General features: G+C 42.8%; 1 protein-coding gene across 9 annotated transcripts; it reads right to left on the bottom strand.

Annotated features, from left to right (window-relative positions):
* Positions 1 to 1,907: 1,907 nt before the first annotated feature.
* Positions 1,908 to 20,337, bottom strand: LOC6037333 (catenin alpha). Of its 9 annotated transcripts, none has more exons than XM_038263424.1 (10): positions 19,721 to 20,337; positions 11,850 to 12,763; positions 9,274 to 10,110; positions 8,861 to 8,933; positions 8,682 to 8,749; positions 8,437 to 8,618; positions 6,771 to 7,017; positions 6,584 to 6,700; positions 6,333 to 6,338; positions 1,908 to 4,482 (listed from the first exon to the last, which is right to left on the bottom strand). In XM_038263424.1, the coding sequence occupies exons 1-10, from the start codon at positions 19,869 to 19,871 to the stop codon at positions 4,318 to 4,320; spliced, it is 2,760 nt and encodes a 919-aa protein (XP_038119352.1). In that variant the 5' UTR covers positions 19,872 to 20,337; the 3' UTR covers positions 1,908 to 4,317. The 9 variants fall into 9 exon arrangements, with proteins under 9 accessions (XP_038119352.1, XP_038119463.1, XP_038119408.1 ...); XM_038263535.1 differs by having other exon boundaries at positions 6,777 to 7,017; XM_038263480.1 differs by lacking the exon at positions 8,861 to 8,933 and adding an exon at positions 9,134 to 9,200 and having other exon boundaries at positions 19,721 to 20,336.
* Between the last annotated feature and the right edge of the window lie 361 nt (positions 20,338 to 20,698).

The following is a 20,698-nucleotide window of genomic DNA, read 5'->3' as shown; positions in this document are numbered from 1 at the left end:
TCCCGGTCAATCGGAAGCAACAGTCATCATCTTTTTTCGTAACAGATTTGCACACACAAAAAGTGATGTTTCTTGAAGATTTGGTCTAAACAAACAGACAACACCAATACTGCTACACTCACAGAGCCCACGCAGAAATATTAGTGAAGAGTCCACGATAAACAACGTGGGCTCTTCGCTAATACTACTACGTGGGCTCTTCGAGATTTTGGTGACTGTCAAACGTTCTAGACATTTACAGTGGTGCCAGAGGGTTGGGAGTACAGCGTGAGTACCGGGGTGAGTACAGCCCAGACTCGATTATCCGAAGTTTCGATTATTCGATGTTCGATTATCCGAAGGTTTGTATATGGGACTTCGGATAATCGAATCACGAACAATTTTTTTTTTTGTTTTTTTTCTTTTTCGACCCCATTTTAATCAAATTTGAATAGTTGATTGCTAGGTTGATTGCTTATTATATAATAAAATGTATTTTTCAATATTTCGTCAGCGCCATATTGGTCGCCATCTTGGATTAAAAAAATTTCTATCACTTTAGCGTAGATTAGGGGTCATACTTAAGCTCGAAAATCAAAAATAAGACAGCGAAAAAAATCGTGATTCGATTATCCGAAGTGAAATTTTCCGAGGCCTTCGGATAGTAAAAAATGTCAATCATTTAGCGGGGAACCGTGGTGTAGGGGTAAACGTGTTTGCCTCTCACCCAGTCGGCCTGGGTTCGATCCCTGACGATCCCGGTGGCATTTTTTAAGACGAGATTTGTCTGATCACGCCTTCCGTCGGACGGGGAAGTAAATGTTGGCCCCGGACTAACCAAGAGGTTAGGTCGTTAGCTCAGTCCAGGTGTAGGAGTCGTCTCCCTGGGTCCCGTCTCGGTGGTAAGCAGTTGGACTAACAATCCAAAGGTCGTCAGTTCGAATCCCGGGGTGGATGGAAGCTTAGGTGTAAAAGAGGTTTGCAATTGCCACAACAATCAAGCCTACGGACACTTAGTTTCGAGTAGGAATCTCGCAATCGAGAACGCCAAGGCAATGCTGTAGAGCGAATAATTTGATTTTTAGCGTAGATTAGGGGTCATACTTAAGCTCGACAATCAAAAATAAGATAGCGAAAAAAATCGTGATTCGATTATCCGAAGTGACATTTTTCCGAGGCCTTCGGATAATCGAGTCTGGACTGTACCTATTTATTGTTTAATCTATGGGGGTATAACACCAAGGCTGTATTTCAATATAAAATTTTGTGTATGGAAAAAATCTATTAGGTATTATGGCTGGTATGGAGTGTTTTGGCTGAGTGTGCATGGTTCATTCTCGACGGCTTTTATTTTGTTAAGCACTGGAACGCCCAACGCATGTCAAACTTAAGGAGCTATTACACTACCGCAAACAAACTTGCACTCTTTCGTATTTGACTGTTTGCCAAACTCGCAAACAAGACAAAATGTATGCAGGCTGACGTTTGTACAAACATATCCAGGCAAGCAAACTGTCAAAAAGTGCGAGTTTGTTTGTCGTAGTGTAATAGCTCCTTAACACGGACGCCCAAGCCTCCAAAAAAGTAGGAACGGAAACTACAACTCGCAGGTACTCGAACATAACTCAACCTATGGGGATGATTCTTTCTTCAGTGATTCTGAAGGATGTCTACACGATCCTAGAACTTTGCAGCGTGCCCCGCGGAATTTTGGGCGAAATGATTTACCACATGTAAAAAAAAAGTTGGAACGATGTTTTTGATCGCAAAAATGACAGATTTGATCAAATCAAGTTTTGCAAAGTTTTAGGATCATCTAGACATCCTTACAAATCACTGGAAAAAAATCCAACTTTTTTGAGGGGTTGGGAGTTGGAATGTTAAGGGATTGGGTCTCTATTCTTTCTTTTACTTAAACAACTTAATGCTTCAACTACACTTTTCCATTTATTACACGATAGTTGGTTATAGAATATTTGCATGTTTCTTTGCGTGCAGTATGTGTGCGAATTAAAATCAGATTTCGTTTGTATTTTTTTTTCTTTTGTGAGACTTTGTAACACCGTAACACTATTTACCTTCATTACTCCTTTTAAATCTGCTGCCGACCCTCTCTAGCTGTCGAGCTTGTGGCCCAACCGCGTGGCCTAGTGATTGACTTGTGGCACAGACAAACAGACATGAAAGTCGAGGTCACTAACTTGTCCCAAGAATGTAACGGTCATTTTTCAAAAATTTGAAAAGCATGGTAATTGCTTTCCGGTTTCACCACCAGAGGCGCCTTTGTGCTCAGCGACCGTTCTTCGAAATGACAGCTTTGAGCTTTCATTTTTATTTTGTTTTGGTTGCCGACAAGACGACAACGCGTAGAGTTATCCACCGTATTTTTGAAAATCTACGGATCGAAGTCGTTTTTCTGGGGCTTCCCGTGGGTTCTATCACAACGAAGGTTCCGCTGAGTGAGCGGAGTTGCTAAGTGGTTCCGTGCGGCCGTGCCTGTTTCTCCGGTGGATTGGGTTGTTTGGGCGGGCGGTTTCATCGGTGCAGTTTCTTTGTGGCCGGTGCAGGCGGAGAGCTTGAAACCAGCTGCGCAGCGTTGTCTTTGGCGCGCTTGTTGCCACGTTGATTTTGGCGAGGTGGAGGACCCCACCCCACCCATCTCTCGGTGGATAGAGTTTCCAGCGCCACTTGGTTTGTTCCCGAATACTGAGCTGATGACTGCCCTAGGATGAATTGAAGGATGCACTGCGACTTGTTCAAGCACCGGTGGCCGGTGCAGGCGGAGAGCTTGAAACCAGCTGCGCAGCGTTGTCTTTGGCGCGCTTGTTGCCACGTTGATTTTGGCGAGGTGGAGGACCCCACCCCACCCATCTCTCGGTGGATAGAGTTTCCAGCGCCACTTGGTTTGTTCCCGAATACTGAGCTGATGACTGCCCTAGGATGAATTGAAGGATGCACTGCGACTTGTTCAAGCACCCAACGGAATATCCTAGCTACTAGGTCAGATTTTTTTCAGGGCATCGCGTTCATCGAGGTAGATTCAATGCGTGCAAGTCGTTGGCCGCTCTTCCACCTCGTCAGTATGACCGTGGCAACGGGGAGATCGAGGCTGTGCAGGCAAACAGTCACTCCGCAAAGACAGGCGCAGCCTAGTCCACCTGAGCACGACAGAACGGAACCACCCCGCGGCTCCGCTCATTCAACGGAACCAACTGCATTGTCTTCGTTATGATCGATCCGATCCGGTGTTGTCCGCGGCACGGCACATGCTTTTATTGGAGGAGTTTACTTAGCCAATGACGAAAGGAACAAACTGACCTTGCAGCCGCGATTTTCCGTCGGGCTTCTGAACAGCAAAATGGGGAATTTCCGTCGAAACGGAGCTAACCATTTTTTCTGTCCTTATGCATTTTCGATTTGTTTATGATTGCTTTGGATGTTGGTTATCTGTCAACATATACTCATACATACATCGCATGTCCTGCTGTCATTGGGGAGACAGAGGTTCAAGGAATCGTAGATAGATGTCGTTAGTGGGCAAACGAAATTCAAATTTAAACTGGTCCCACTTTTTGAACAAAAAATTGTTCTAGCTTTCATGTCTGTTTGTCTGTGCTTGTGGTTGAGCTATCGCGCTGACTTTCGCGTTTATGTCTTTTGTTTTTTTTTTTATATCTGTCTATTTTTTGGAAACTTTATTCAAATGTAGTCTATCCTCTGTTATTTTGGCGATAAATTCGGGCAAGTTTTAACATTAAAATGCTTCAATTTGAAAGATTCTCGTTTATTTGTATCAGTGAATATTTGTTTGATCTTTTTTTCTTGGAATATATTTGTTTTATTTTTTAGAATACTGATTAACACCATTTATTTGTGTGAGAATATAAAAAAGTTATACTCAATATAAAGTGTGTAAAATAAATATAAGCTCGCGATGAAAAATATTTTTAAAAATATTAAAAGTTGTCTTCAATCGAGTTTTTGAAGTTCCAAACATTCTACAAATCTTTCAATACACAACCCTAATTTTAATCGATACTTTTTTTTTCGCGTGCTGCTCGCTTTTAGTCCGTTCAGTTTCGTCGCATTAAAAAAATATACGTTATAAAAATAAATAAAAAATTATTTGGAATAAATTTCCTTTCATCTGACTGTTCTGCTGCTTTTCCGATAAAAAAATGTTTGCGCACTTCCAGCTTTGTTTCGGAAGCAAATCGCGCACGCAATAGACTTCCTTCCTCAACAACTTTTGCAATCTGTTTAGGATGATGATTTTGGATGATCTTATAGCATAAATTGTCGGAATATTGCGGAGTTCGCCGCCGACCCCTAGTCTCCTTAGACCGCATCGGTCGGGCTCTGGAACTCCGAGAGAGCGTGTACGGGATTCTGAGTTTTCTTCTGCGAGGCGCGCCTCACCTTGGCGCGAACCTCTTCCGGCTTCTCCGGGCGCACCAGCGGCTTCTTCTCCGGCGCCTTCATCTTCCACACCACGATCGGCGACTGTAAAAAAGGGGGGCGAAGCAGGTGGGGACAGTGAGTTTACAAAGGGTTTGATTTTAACTGGGTTTGAAGAGGACGATTTGATGAATGGAAAGCGAAACCATAACCTAGAAGCGGATGGTTAAATGATTTATGTACATAGAGATGTAGCCACAGACAAGCAGGCTAGCCTGTGATACACAACTAAAAAATAGCGACAAATTGATGAGTGTTCAAATTGTTCCCGAGCAAAGCGCTTGACCGGACGACGATCACACTGCAAGCGCTGAAGACGGATATGAGCTAAAACTGTTCCAAACAAGTGCACAAACTCTCTTCACTTCCGTGGGTTCTTGCTTCCGAAGCAGGGCGTCTAGCTCCAGCGACACGTCCGTCGATACCCTTTTCCGGAGGACGGTATTCTTGCCCTGAAATGTGAAGTTACATTATCTTGAACTTGATTAGTCAAGAAGCTCTGCAAAACGGCACACAAGATTAACGTAGAATATTTTGAAACGTTTTTTCATTATAACGCTTCTCCATCGTTACCATAAAAATGCCTAATTCGAATATCATTTTGATTTCCGGTGTGAGGCTTCCCCGCTACAAGCCTCCTGATCTACGGTGTCCTTATAGATTCGAGTCTAGCGTCTCTGTCGACAAGTCTTGGGCGCATCCTTCCGTAACGTGTGTCCTCCTTTTGAGTTGCGGAAGCACCTTTGGCCTTTTTGATCCGCGTTGATATGTCGGCCGTGGTGCACAATCAGCACAAGGTCGTTGAGTTAGTGAGCCCCTGATATCCTCCGAGAAGAATCCCCAATACCGGAGAGACTGCGGCCGCTGTTGCAGAATGTGCTCGCTGGCTGGCCGTCGGTCCAACTGCCGAACTGTCAAATGGGCTCTATTTACAGCGGCACACTAGGGTCCTACACATCAAGGTTGACATAATACTCACTTCTTCTCTCTTCTCCGGGATAAAAGATTAAAAAATACAAATCACTAACGTAATTTTCTCCAACTTGTTTCAATATTAGAACAAAAATAATATAGTCATCATGACTCCTCTAAAACTCCTCTGCGTCTTTATGCAGTGAGGTATCGCGAACAGTGCCAGCGGAAAATTTAATGTGTACCATGCCATGGATTCCGACGGGCTGAAAACTGCATCGGTTGCACCTAGACCTGAACCGGTCCCCATGCAGTCTTGGCAGACGTGCTGTCTGTAGGCGCAGTCGCGAACGAAATGCTTGTCGCCACAGCACCAGCAGGGTGGTGTCTGGTTGTCGTTGGAGCTGGAACCCGCAGTCGGAGAAGCCTCGCTCTGCTGCAGAAGTTGCTCGTACTGAACCTTATCCACTTCCGGCATATTTGAGATCCGCAACTCTTCTTATACGGTGAAAATCTGGCTTTTCCTCGTCGCCGTTGTATTTCTAATTTTATTGCTTCTTATTGGTTCGAGTGACAGATGCAGTATGGTGAAAAGTGGCTAACCGTTCCAATGGTTGCTTCGATGTCATGAATGGGTTGCTTCGTTAGTCCAGTGTGTGGCACACTATGAAATTGTCAATATTTGCACAACTTTCCCCCAAGGAATACGCAAAACATCGGAATCTAGGTTATAAACAGCGTACGGTAAACACTTGCTAGCGATCTACTACGGGCGGAATGTCAATAAATTTACGCAAAAATCAGGACTTTAATGTTCACTCCGAATTGAGGTTATTTAGTGTCGGTATGTTGGGTGTTGTGCTGGTGTGGATGAGTTCAAGAAAACGAAACGCAAAAACTCAAGGTTGAAATACACTGGCGAGTTTTGAGAGAACTACGAGATGAAATAGAGAGAAGGTATAACAACACCAAGCACAACTTACGTAGTTCTGAACGATCGAAAGGGGACAATTTCGATCCGATGAGAAAGTGGTTGGTTAGTTTGGTTTGGTTACGAAAGAGAGGGGGGAAAGATAGAAAATTATACATGGGTTAGTGACGATCGAATCGCATCGCATCGAATCAGTAGCAGCTGCAGAGATGGACGAGGTTGGAGATAGATTTGAAGGTGGGGGAGGGCGTTAGAAGACCAACCGACCCAAGGTGGACCTGGCGACGCGGAACGCAAACTTACCGAGACGGTACCCTGGCGGGTGTATTTGGTGGATGCGACGTAAGAGTACTTAACCGTGTAGACCACGGCGTTCATCAAATTTTTAGCGGCCTGGATGAGCGAGGTGGCACTGTCGAGCTGGAACCAAAAAGCAAACGGTCAACGGTAGATTATATCGCTCAACTAAAGAGAAAGGAACAAATTTTACAATTACCCCTGACACGATCAGTTCACCACTGATGTTTTGCACGTCGGCCTTGACCTTCGAGGTGATCTGGATCTGGTGGCAGTAGAGCGCGATACGCTGCAGGTACGCCAGCAGATCCTTCTTGGTGGAGCTCTCCGGGCACTGGTCGGCGATCTCGCGCGTCAGCTTGTCCAGCTTGGTGCCCGCCTCGGAGATCTTCTTGGCCGCGTTGATCACGTCCATGGTGGTCTTGAGCGGGCCGCGTCCACTGTGGGGTAAAAGGGGGGGGGGGGGGAAAGAATCGTGTGTTTTTAATTTTCCTAAATTCAATTTCGGTTTTCGATTTTTGATCATTTCCAGTTTTCGAACGAGCCCAGATTTCAAGCGTGAATACGAGTCAGCATCACTTTGCTTTTATAGCAACGATCTCAAGTACACGAACCAGTACACCTCATCGCCATCCATAATCAGTGACCCAGACTGTTCTTGTGGAGTACATAGAAGGCACGAATACCAGTGTTGGTGCGCCTCTGAATGTCTCTGCTGCAGTAAATACCATACCAATCAGCATAGCGCACCAGGTACGCGTGCTGTAGCAAGAAGACGCTTCCATCTTTCTCGATCTTGTGCTACTCTCCAATTTCCCAGGTTACAGATCTTCCGGATATCATCATTCACTTGATCTCCCCACCGTGCGCTCGATTTTCCTGCTCTTCTGCTTGTTTGTATTTTGTGTAAATTGTTGTTTTATTGGGTACGATAACACTTGTTAGTTAAACTATGTATCAAGTCAAGGAGGGACCTAGCCGGAAATTTACTGTGCCTGTTCCGCCAGCTGGTTCAGCGCGGTCAAAAAGCACTCTGACAGGCTGGCTCTCGTCCATTTGGGCGGCATGGCCGGCCCACCTGAGCCTCCCGATCTTCGCCTGGGTGGCGATAGTCGGTTCTTCAAGAAACGCGTGCAGTTCGTGGTTCATGCGTCTTTGCCACACTCCGTCAGACACCTGCACATCACCGTAGATCGTTCGTTGCACCTCCCGTTCGAAAAACTCCAAGGGCACGTTCGTACCCCTGCCGCATCGTCCAGGTCTCGTGGCCATAGAGGACTACCGGTCTAATCAGTGTTTTGTACATCGCCAGCTTCGTGCGGCGTTGCACTCGATCCGAAGTGAGGGTCTTCCGTAATCCGAAGTACGCACGATTCCCAGCAAAAATACGAGTCCGGATCTCTTTTCTGGTGTCGTTGTCGGCGGTTACCAGCAATCCCAAGTATACGAACTCGCTCACCTCCTTCAACTCATCACCATCCAAAGTTAGAGGGGTGATACGTCCTTGGAACCCCAGAAACGTCTCCAGGTTTCTTGCCGATGTCATCGGCCAAAGCAGGCAGCTGGTGGGACCTGTTCATGATCGTGCCACTCGTTTCGATGCCCACCCTTCGAATAATGCCTTCAAGGACGATGTTGAACAGCGCACAGGATAAGCCATCACCTTGCCGCAGCCCTCGGCGTGGGTCGGCATGAGAGAAGAGAGTTAGCTGCAGTTGTTGTCCGACTCCACCCACGATCCGAGGTACACAAGCTCCTTCACAGTCAGTTGATCCCACCGCTCCAACCTCCTTCCAAGTTCCGATTCGTGCCCGTGTTTTCATGCCAAGATTCGTCCCATCCCCCCAAACCCAACTCACCGCGTAAAGTCCGTCATTTCCATCATGATCATGCACATGTGCTTGGCCAGGTAGATTATGTCGTTGCCGGTGTCGTCCCACTTGGCCACCTCCGAGTCGAACGTGAGCTTCTCCCGCCGGAACAGCTCGACCTGCTGCATGATCTTCTGCTTGTCCTCCTCGTTCATCTTTCGCATCGCTTCCTGAAATTTGTGGAAGGAGACCGTTTAGTGGAGATCCTGAGCTTGAACTCGAGCGAAACTTACCCTAGCCGTTGTGATTCCACTAATGTCCGGATATTCGTCGATGGTCTGATCGCCGGTGTGGGCACTCGCTGGTTGAAGAAGGCAAAGATTAGTTAGAAGGTCCAAACAGTGATCAGAACGTTGAACATTTAGCATGCAAATGATCTAGTCTAGAAAACAAAACAAAATGGGATCCTTACATCTACTTCTCGTTTCTACGGTCATATCTTCAACGGGTTCAAACTCTGTATCCGTGTCCAGCTCGTCCGAGCTCTGATTTTGGAGAAGGCAAGGTGGACGTGCACACAGGCAGGTGAGGGTAATGACAAATGATAACACAAACACATGAAAGAAAAGATAAACAAGTTACAAATGAATCGAACAAATGGACGATCTAATGAGGAGGTTTAACGATGGACGGACACTTCTACCCAAACAAAAAGCAACACAAACGGACACGCTTGGGCTCTTACATTTGCTGCGCGTCTCCAGCGTGTACTGCTCGTCCTCGATGTCCTCCGGATCGAGATCTTCTTCGTCCTTTTTTTTATGTACGCAAAATAGTGTCAGATTAAACCTGTAAAAACCCCCACAAAGTGACCACCCGACTTACCCTGTTCATCAGCACGGCGCGGCGAATCTCGCGCACTCCGTCGTACACGAGCCGGCTCGCGTCGATAAAGTCGTTCTCGTCGACGTCCTTGGCCGAGTTCGAGGACAGCGCGTCAACGGCGACGTCAACGCGCTGCGCAAACTTGGACATGACCTGGTCGCGCAGCACCTTGACTGCCTCCAGGACGCGCTTCGTGTAGATGCACGGCTCGTAGTTGTCCATCTCGGCCTCGACGACGTTGCAGACGCGCGCCGACCGGCCCTGGATGGCCCCGGCGGTGTTTCGCAGGTCCAGCGCGTCGCCTTCCTGCAGCGCCAGCACGCACTTGTTGACGTCCTCGAGGATGTGGTTCTCCGAAACGGCCAGGAAGTCATCGATCGTGGTGATGTCGTCGACGGCCTCCGTCAGGATCCGCACCTGGTTCTCCCAGGCCAGCCGGTACGCTTCCATGTTCTCCTGGGCGACCTTCGAGTTGGGGCGGGCGCACAGAATCAACGCCGCGTTGATGACCTGCGGACAGAGCGTTTCGATCTGAGCGGCGGCGTAACGGACCATCTTGACGCCGTCCTCGTTGTTCGACATGCTGCACACCAGATTGGCCACCTCGACGAGCTTTTCGGCGTGCTTCGTGAACGTTTCGGCCCGCTCGTGGACCTTCTTCTCGTTACCGGAACGGGCCGCATCGATCAGATCCAGCAGGGGCATGTTCGTCTCGAGGAACGAGTCCGACACGTGGTCGACGACGGCCTTGCGCAGCTGCCGGCGCAGGTCCTTGGTTTTGCGGTACATCTGGCCGATGGCACGCTCCAGCTCCGGCGTGCGCTCCTTGGTGCCCATCTGGGGGAGAGGGTTTTCAAGGTGATGAATATGATTTTGGCAAGAATTGTTGACATTGAACACCTTTTGGTTAAATCAGAGATGCATGCGAAATTTCAAATAGTCAAAATAAAGAAAATGAACATTATATATTCGCAATTCGCAATTTTCAGTGTAAGAACGGGCCTTGACCGATCTTATGCACTAGGTTCCCGACGAACACGCACTGCCCTTACACCTACATCTCACCCTTGCTCTGAGTCAGTACGAGCAGCACGCTAGAACACGCTTTGAGTGTTCGTGCCAGGCATGCACACCTTCTTTTCCGGTTACGCATTTTAACTCGGCCGGGGGTGGTACATTACGTAGGGTTTGATGTAAGTATAAGCGCCTAACCATCTATAGTGTGCCTATCAACTTTCATTAAAGCAAAAACTGTTTTATTTTTAGTTTGAATTCAAAAACTAGTTGTTATTTTACTGTGTATTGTTTTCTCCTGAAACCTTTCCTAGTGTTGAGTCGTGTTTATCTGTTGCTATTTCTTTTGTCGCGGTGTTTTGTTACAATTTTTGGTCCTAAGCATGTTATAAAAGTTTACCAAAAATAAAATAGTAATATTTGTGTTAATCCTTTAACCATTCCATAAATTGAGTAAGGGCTCAAACCTCACTTGTTTGAAAAAAGGGTGAAGATTGAAAACAATAGACAGTAAAAGAGAATTTATTTTATAAAAATCAAGTATCAATAGAAAGAGAATGATGAGCGTATTTTGAAGAATAATAATGAGAAGCTAGATGTATTAGATGTAAAATTAGACAATAGTTAATAAATAGAGATACAAAACAAGCTTAGATTTTAGTAATGATAATTAGGACAGATAAAGAATTATTCAAATAAATAAATTCGCAATAAAATCAAAAAAGATTAGGCGAATGATAAATATACTTGATATTACTAGTACATTAAGGAAAAGTATATTTTTAAGGAAAAAAAAAAACAAAACAAAGTTTGTTACAGTAGTATTAATTGATAGAAAAGAGTGGAAAAGCTTTGAGAGATAAGAGAATCAAAAGTTAGTAAAATTAAAATCAAATGTTGGATATTATATAGAAGAATCAGTGAAGAATTGGGAATCAGAAGAGCAAAATAAAAATAGGAGATAGGTGGTAGCTGAGAATGAAGAGAAGAGAAACCCCGTTGTGCGATGTTTCAGGTACATCCACAGCAGTTGACTCAACATACTGCGAATCAAAACAATACCGTCTACAATCACAAATTACTTCCCTTTCCCACATTGTTGCGCCCCTTTCTTTTAGCCGTCTCGACTCTGACCCGCGGTGGTCAAAGGTTTACGATCCGTTTCCACAGGCCACCAGCTAGGTCATCATGAAAACCAAGCCAACGTGGAGGTAAGAAAATAGGACACTCGCAAGGAACCAGAGCTATACTGTTCTGATCAAGATAATTCGGATGATCTAACAGAACTACGGATGTAGTTAGTTACGCTCCTTCCAGGATGTTCCTTACGTGGACGTCAACCGAAGAGCACGCAACAAGGTCAGTGCCATTGCATGCTCTTAGGTATCAATCCTTGGCCTGCAAAGAAAATGAACATTATATATGTTAAAATTTTGACCAAGAATTGAATTTGATGAAGATGAATAATGAAAAATTAGGAAACAAACCAACCACAACAAACACACGCACAAACAACAAACAACACTTAGTTCATTTTCTCAAACCTGTCTCTCTGAACGCACCGGAGTTCTACTCACGTTGGACATGTACTCAGACAGCAGATCTTGCAGCGCTTGCCGAACGGCATTGCACTCGGCAACGATCCGCTCGCGGCGCTCGTCCCGCGTACAGTCCGCGTCGGCCATCAGCGCCGCCGCACTGATGATACTCTCCAGCCGTTCCTCGAGCGAGGGTCGCGAGCGGACCTCGTTGTACGCCAGCGGATCCATGATGATGCCCTCGTCAAAGTCGTCCAGAGCGGCGGCCAGCTCGCCGGCGCCCACGTAAATGTCCTGCGGCGAGGTGGCCTTGCCCTGGGCCACATCGCTGATCGTGTTGACCGCTTCGCAGACCTGCTTCAGGATGTGGTCCCGGTTGACCTTGGCCAGGTCGAGCTCCGGGTGGCGCACGTACACCTTGGACGCCGTCAGCAACATCGTGGAATGTTTCTTCAGCACGGCACGGGCCGCGGCCAGGTCGTCCCGCAGCTGGGGATCTTTAAGTTCCTGTTGGCGCTTGGCAGCCTGCTTGATCAGCTCGTTGGCATTGCGACCAAACTGGCGCATATTGTTCATCAGCTCGTCCTGCGAGCTGGCGTTGCGCAGCTTATCCAAATCGTCCTCGACGACGTGCAGCGACTTGAGCAGCAAGTGCACATCCACCATGTCCGCCAGGATGAGCAGCCGCGTCACGGCGGAGAGCAGATTGCGCGCCGCACGCACCATGTTTCCACGCTTCAGGGAGCTGCACGGATCCTCGGAGAACTCGCGCGCTGCGATCGACATCGCCGAACCGGTCTTGCGCACCTCGTCAACCGCCGACAGCATCTCCTGCGTAATGTCCGGGTTTTCGTACGCGATCTGCTCGCCCCGCTCGATGAAGATGTCGGTGGCCTTCTCGACGGCTGCAACGAGGGCGCTGGCGCGCTTGGATTTGCCTGGAAATTGCAGAAGTTTACATTCAAAAAGGTGCAGGTGGTTATGTCTCTACATGACCAATATGACAAAGAACTTTGTACAAAACTCTGAAAAATTATTATATTTTTATCTATAGATTTTTTAATCCTTTGCCAATTTATTTTATCCTGAATAATTAATTCTAATTTAATGTTTTCAACTATTGGCCCCACTGTGGAAATAAATTGCCAAAACACGAAAATATTGCCAGAACAAGTATGGTTTTTTTCAGGGAGGGGGGGGAGGGGGACACCCCTCTGCAACCGGAAAATCATAGACCTTACAACCACTATCGAAATGGCAATGTTCAAGTCCAGTCTCAAAAACCATATTGCCCAAAATCGTATGGTTAGGTAAATGTCCCCCCTGGAAACCTTCCCCCAGGGCCATGTTTACTCCGGGTGTGGCCAATCCTGTCAAAATGGCCATTTCCATTACCAGTATCAAAAACCATGAATTTTGATACCCATGTTGCCCCAATTAGTATGGTTCCGTAAATGTCCTCCCGGAAAACCTTCCCCAGGGCCATGACCACTCCGGGTGTGGCCAATATCCTACCAGTTTGAAAAATTTTGATTTTCCGTACGTTCTACTCAACTAGTGGGGCAAGACGAACAACCCGTTGGGGCAAGAGGAACAATGCATGAAACCACATGTTAATTTGCTAACAATTGAACTGTTATCACTTAGGGCATCTCCACCGCTGGGGTGCAAATCAAATTTGCACCCGGCTCATGAATACCGAGATCAAATTTGCCACCTTGAAAAAACTCCGTCATCCCCATCGCTAGGATAGCAAATTTGCCACCGAAACAATCCCACCGCGGGGGGCAAATATGGGTTTTTTTTTATCATTTTTTGCTCTCGTTTACCTTCAAAATCAATAATTATGTGTTGATTCATGCCTAGAAATGCTAATAGTTTATAAAACTTTTTAATCCTTTTGAAAATTTCAAAGGATTTCATTTTTTGAAAATGTTGAAAGTTCAACCATTTGCTACCCGTTTTGATTCGCACTAAATTTGCTCTCGAGTTTGCCCCAGAGTCTCCCACCTCGCGTAGCAAAGCAGGTACCTAATTTGATCTCAAGTTCATCTGTAGAAGAATAATCCTTGGGCATGAGTAAGGACCTCGACGCCGTTAGCAATGTTGACTTTAAAATAAAATTTCGTGATAATATCACTTCCCCCCAGCCAACATTTTTGCCATGCGAAGCGGGCCTCGACGCTGTGTCTAGGTTTAATTCCTAGCTAGGAGCCATCAGTGTCTTAAGAGGTGGTCCCAAGGCCGAGTAGGAGTTCATGAAGCAAATTAGTCGTCTCCCACCCCTTTTAAATTGAAAAATGAACTCTGAAACCAGCGCTTACTCACAACAGAAACAGAGGCCTCTTCTAGGCATTGTAGGATAGAATAGATTTTGAAATTTATTTAAAAAAATATATTATTACGTAGCATTTTGATTTGTCAAAATTTCCATAGAGTCTCGGTCAATCAATAGTGCGATGATATCGGACAAAATTCGTTAATCTGTTGAACTAACGGTTTTCGGATTATGGTTGTATCGACCATTGTTGCGAATCGAGGGTCTACTGGAGCCTTGACGATCAAATGGAGCCTAACATTTCAAAAGGGCGCATGGGTTTTGTGAACAGGAGTGTGTCTCCTTCACTCAAATGACAGTTTACATAAGGTATAATAGAGATGCACTCTTGTTTGCAAAGCTCTATGCCCTAATGAAATGAAAGGCATGAAATAGTCGTCTTAATTACTAGTGTTCAACTTATGAACTGTTCATTTATGTTTATTGGTTTTTGGAAGCGGCAAGACTGGTTTAAAAACAAGATCCTTTACCTTATTTGGCGTTATAATAAAACATTCGGGGATTTGAGATTAAATTTACTTTCAGACAGTTTAGTGTAGGTTGTTGATTAAAGTTAGATAGTTTTCCGTAGATGAATAATTGGACTTAAATGATTAGTTGATTTGAACGAAGTGTAACATTTCATTGGCAGATCTGTTTCTAGTTGTAATGTACGACAAGACTATTGACGGACGTGACAGGTCGGCAGTTAGTTTTCATCTTTTTTCTCTAGTATTTTTTATTTCCTTTAAATTTGGAATACATCATAGGTTTCTTTTGTATAGATCTCCGATTAGTTACATTTTCTTATTTAATTAACTAATAATTTAATTTATTCCGGGCCTTCTTACTTTGAATCACAATTTCAGATTTTCTTTATTCAGTGTTAAACTTAGATTACCGTAACTGCTCAAATCATCCAAGTTCTTACTACTCACATCAACACTAATTTTCTTTCACCTCCCCCCTCCCGATCCCCTATATCTTCCGGTGGTGTTCATTTGGTATGCAATACTAGTTCGGCCACTACCCTTTTTTCCACAAGAAACCGGACTTGGACTGACTTGAGGCCGCGTCCCCCACCTTGCTCCGTAAAACGAAAACGAAGTTCATCTGTAGAAGAATAATATGTGTCGGTACCTGTCGGGTACTCATTTTCTGATACCCGACAAGTACCGGCAAGCCGGGAGCAAAGTTTCGAGTGCGTGTTTTGGAGATTTTTGGATGTCTGCTCTGGTTGGGAAGAGCAAACATGAACAAAAATTTAAAAAATCTGGATTTCAAAAATCCCAAAAATCAAATTGTACCAAAATTTAAAAAATAAAAAAAGTCAAAAATTCTAAATTTTAAAATTTTGTTTTCAAATTGATGGATTTTTTATTTGTTTTATTCCAAAATTACCGAATTACCGAAATGTTTTTTAATACCCCTGACTCAAGGCGGTTTCAAAAACGCCCAAAAAGCAAAAACTCGAAATTTGGTTTATTGGACCCTTTTTAAAAAAACACCAGATTTGATTACTGGTTAAATTTTTGAAATTTTTATTTGTTTTTAGATTTTTTAAATAATTGGAATTTTTGAAACTTTTGAAACTTTTGAAATTTTTGAAATGTTTGAAATGTTTGAAATTTTTGAAACTTTTAAAACTTTTGAAATTTTTAAAAATTTTGAAATTTTTGAAATTTTTAAAATTTTGATTTTTTTTGAAATTTTTGAAATTTTTAATATTTTTGAAATTTTTTAATTTTTTTTTTATTTTTTAAATTTTTTTCCGTGCTGGATTCGAATTTTTCTAGCTTGATTCGATTTTTCCGTGCATAATTCGATTTGATGCGGTAGCAAACAGGCTGAAAAGCGGGTAGCAAAGTGAAATCTCGAAGAACTGAGAGCAAATTTGCTACCGCGACAGGTGGTGGTGGGGTTGACGTCGGGTCCAAATTTGATTTGCTTCGATGTTTGCTACCCGCGCTGGAGATGCCCTTAGATACATCAGATTAGAATGTATTTGAAACGTTTTTTTTTTCATTTTTAGATTAGAAAATTATATTTTACTAAAAATTTGATCGTTTTTACTAACACAAAATTATTACTTAGATGATAAATAGTAAATTTTTATGATATCAATATATTTTGTATGGACAATTTTTTTAACAATTGTTTATCAGTTTTTAAAATCTTTTATGTATTTATTTGACACTAAAATATGTTGTTGCAGCAATTCGTAATTTTTTTATACTAAAAATCCATGTGGTACACTTGCCCCACCTGAACAAGATTTTTTAAAAGCTCTGAACAAAAATAACTAAAAGTTAAATCATACTTTATACATAATAGTTGCTAGTCATTGGTAGGGACACTATTGATCTAGGAAAAATAGCATTTTGATAAAATGAGTCTTAAAACGAACCCTAAGCCTTATTTTGTACTATCCAAATATTATAAGAAAACGAAGGTTTTGAAAAAAACATCATTCAATCTTATCAGCTAATTGTATTGCTAGCAACAATTCCTCATACTGCAGGGTGGCCACCAGATTTCGATTTTCAATTTCCCGGTTTTTTCCCGGTTTTCTCCCGAGACCAGAAGGAATTTTCCGGAATGTTTTTAAACAAAATTACAATGTTTTTTAGGCTAACGTTAATATCATCATACTTTTTGAACGCATACATTTGGTTCAAAGTTTGAATTCCTCAAGAAAACTTTCAAATCTTGAGTAAAAAGTAAGTAAGTTGTAAACGAAGCCGTTTTTATCTGTAATCAATCAAACCTCTAATTTTCAAATTATTGGGTTGTTTCATCAAAAGTCGTTTTTATTTTTTAAATAAGATACACTATAAATAGAATTTATAAATTTTGTAAAATAGATTTACAAAAATATATTGTTATCAACATTGATGTAAATGCTCGTTAATTTTCTTTGAAAAAAGGTTTTATGAATTCAAAAAGAACAACTCTTCCAAGAATTATCAAGTTCTGTGATTTTTTTTAATTATGTGAGTACTTTCTTTTCAACCAAAAAAGTCTTTTATGCAAAAGTCCAAACAAAAATGTATACACTTTGGCAGCAGCGCAGGAAAAGTGCCATACAAATGTAAAAAAAAAAATCGATACCTTGAAACTTTCTTTTTAGAATAAATTTAATGAAAAATACTTTCTGAAAAACCCAAAACACATAATGGTAAAAACAATACAAAAATTATCGTGCTGTGATTTTTTCAACAACACATAAGGCGGGTACACATTTTATTTAAAGTTTTTGTTGCCCCGAAAAATCAGGGGACAAAAAATTATTATTATTTTTTTCAAAAAACATCAAAATTTCAATGGAAATTTAAGTGCAATCAGCTGAAATCAATTTAAAATGCATTCCCTTGCGTCTTGAATCATTTTTAAGCATGTTGATGTTTGGGTTGATTTGATAATCTGTTGAATTTTTGAAAATTTTTGATCTTTAGTTTTTTTTTCGTTAATTTTTTTGTTTTCGTCAAATCTTACATTTTTTGAAGACTAATGATTGCAAAACAACTGAACTAGCGTAAAATGCATTTTTTTTAACACTTTTTGCATTCAAATGTTGAGACTATGGCTTGTTCTTTGAATTTTTTTTTAGATTTAAACATACTACACATATTTTTTTGAAGTTGTAGCTATTTTCAATTAACCCTCTAACGCCCAGAGCTGTTTGCTTATCGTAAAAATAGTAAATGGCTTAATTTTGGTACAATAATGCAGGAAATACTTTACTTTGACCCACAAACATCGAATTGGGGCAAAAAAGTAGAATTTGAAGTGGTGCACCAGAGCACCATCAGGAAGATGAGCAACTTTTTTTAAACCACAAAATCTCGTTTTCTTCAAATCTATTGGTTCATTCGTTTGAAAACGCTTCAAAATATGTTAAAAACTACTTATTCTTTGCTGTAAGACCATATTTCTGAAGTATTAACTGCAAATTCTAAAATCCCTGCATTTTCAGGTTTCTTTGATTGGCTCATTCAAAACCCACAAACAACCATTTTCATGAAAAATGAGGAAAATAATAAAACTATCGTTCTAATAACAATGTTTTGTCTTGTTTATGAATAGTCGAAACGTTTAAAAACTTTTGTTTTGATAAAAATAAGCTTTTTCTGTAATTTCGAAAAAAGTGCTCCTGAATATTTAGTTGCTCATATGCCTAGGTGGTGCTCTGGTGCACCAAATGAAAAAGGTTGAAAAACACTTAAAACCGGTCCAAACTCACAGTGTTATTCACAGGGGTTCTTGTCCAAGGTTCAAATTATAGCAAAACATTTTTTCTTTCATAAAATTTTGTGTTTGGTAATTTTTACGGGCTTTCGAAAACAGGTCTTATTTATTTCCCTAAAATTGGCTCATTTTTGTTTACATTTCACACTGTAACTTTGCTTGTGCTTAACCAAATTTGATGAAATTTGGGGAGATGTTAGTATACATTCTACATGAACACCTGCAACTTAAAGCACCATGAAAAATTGTGTCAGTTCCGAGATATTTGAGTTCAAAGTTTTGGTGCTCTGGAGTAACCATGGGCGGGAGAGGGTTAAAAAATAATTCTATTTTATCTCTAAAAAATCAAATGGTTGAGAAATGTTGTTTTCGTACCATGATATCCATATTTTCCACTTACAAAAAAATCCCAATTTTAATTTTATGCAAAACTAATATTTTAGCAAAGATGGGGTAAATGTCCGCCATTACGGGGTTTGTCTTCCGGACCCCTGAGACCGCTCGTGGTACCCCCAGGGGTTCATGTACCCCAGGTTGAGAACCGCTGGTAGAGCAAACATTTTGTTTTATTCAAAAAAACAAATTCGCCTGGTAAAAGTATCATAGGATACAACAGAAAAAAAATCCATAGCCAAGAAGCATGAGCCTATCACACAAATTCAAACATAGATTTCGCGAATTCTTCATTTAGAATAACAGGAATGATATTCTTATTGAGAAAAGAACATATTGAATACATTAAAGAGGCTTTTGTCAAATTTTAACGAAACTTAAAATATTTTCCCGGTTTGTCGGTCGAATTTCCGAGTTTTTCCCGGTTTTCTCCCGGTGGATAAAAATCCCGGTTTTTTCCCGAGGTGGCCACCCTGTCATACTGGAAATAATCAAAATTGTAAAAATTACTGCCGTACAAGCGATTGTTCCTTTCGCCCCATATGGTCGTCTTGCCCCACCTTCCCCTAAGCGTTTAAACAGTTAAAAAAAATCGTTACACTTTCGCTTCTTGAAATTTTGGATTGACACCCGTAGACAGTTCCCTTAGGACAAAGTTCTATGTCAAAATTGAATAGAATTCCTGGAAAGTTTGTCATCAAATCATACTCAATTTTAGCTATGCTCGACATGACTAATATCACAGACAACTAATATGTACTCAACTTCTAAACGACTTCGTTGTCTACTTTTTCAGTCCAAACATGTCTTGGGAAACCCAATTGAGAAATTTTCTCTCAGAAATGTACCTGCGACCATTCTTTATGATGCAAATTCCCAAACATAGCATAAAATTAGCATAAATTCTGCTTGCATTTCCCCTCACACCCTCCCTTACCCTTCTTCTTCTTGCTGGGACCCTTTGTGTTGACCAGGGTCGTGACCTGCAGCACCAGCGGCTCCAGCGTCTTCTCCACCGACATCGTCCGGATCTCCAGGTTCTTCGGGTCCCACTTGAGGGCCACCTGGCCAAAGTCCAAGGTTCCCATGGCCGCCGTCGTCTTCGTCGGAGCTGTCTCGCACGGAAGAGTAGTCACAGATGAGTCACCCCCGTCGGAGTTCCGTTGTGTTGATGCAACTGAGCTCGCCTACTGCTGCTGTCTCTCGCTTGTCAACACCAACACACTGCCACACTTTGTGCCACGGACGACGGATTTCTGCGCTGCTGGAGTGTGGACCCGCAGTCACTCACCACCCCAAGAAAAAGAAGAAGTTGGCTACCCCGAAAACCCACTTTTCAACGCAAGATTCCTGCACGATCCCGGAACCGATTCCGGTCAAATCCACTTTCAGCACGACGCACGCCACTTAAACTGCACTTTGGTGATGTTTCCGTTCACTTTCCAGCGCAAAAATGGGCCACTTTTTGCCAAAGCCTGCAGGGTGTGACAGAAATGGCTGTGGAGCTGGACTTTTTTTTCGTTTTCTCTGCAAAGTGGCGTTGACGTTGTGGTCTGTGTGTGTGAGAGGGATCGATTTGTTTTCGTCGATGTTCACACCACGAAGGTGGAGCTCGATTGTAAACAGTCGACGAAGAGAGGGAACAGCGAAAAAATTTGGCGCAGAACATTTTAAACGGGCTTTATTTAGGGTTACCACCAGGGGGAAGTTAAAGGCCGCCATCTTGGGTGGTTGAGATTGATATCGCGCGCAAACTGCCCACACAGATCAAAAGTATGCTCTTTTTTTCATGTTCACCCGTCGTCACTACAGATTGTCAAGGGAGACAGATTGGTCGATGCAAAATAAATTGGCACTGGCAACGTATGTTTTGCGCTTGCAACACTGCCAGTTTTGCTGGACGTGAATGGTGGTT

This window comes from Culex quinquefasciatus, chromosome 1 (assembly GCF_015732765.1).
Source record: "Culex quinquefasciatus strain JHB chromosome 1, VPISU_Cqui_1.0_pri_paternal, whole genome shotgun sequence".
NCBI classification, from domain to species: Eukaryota; Metazoa; Arthropoda; class Insecta; order Diptera; family Culicidae; genus Culex; species Culex quinquefasciatus.
The sequence above is the reverse complement of the archived record's forward strand: the minus strand, read 5'-3'. Positions and strand labels throughout refer to the sequence as shown.

Excerpts from the sequence above, each read along its gene's own strand:
- LOC6037333 (XM_038263424.1), bottom strand. The coding sequence starts at position 19,871 with ATGGGAACCTTGGACTTTGGCCAGGTGGCCCTCAAGTGGGACCCGAAG. Across the intron at positions 10,111-11,849 it reads CCAACGTGAGTAGAACTCCG|ATGGGCACCAAGGAGCGCAC; the intron begins GTGCGTTCAGAG and ends CCTCTCCCCCAG. Across the intron at positions 6,701-6,770 it reads TGATCGTGTCAGGGGTAATT|CTCGACAGTGCCACCTCGCT; the intron begins GTAAAATTTGTT and ends TTTTGGTTCCAG.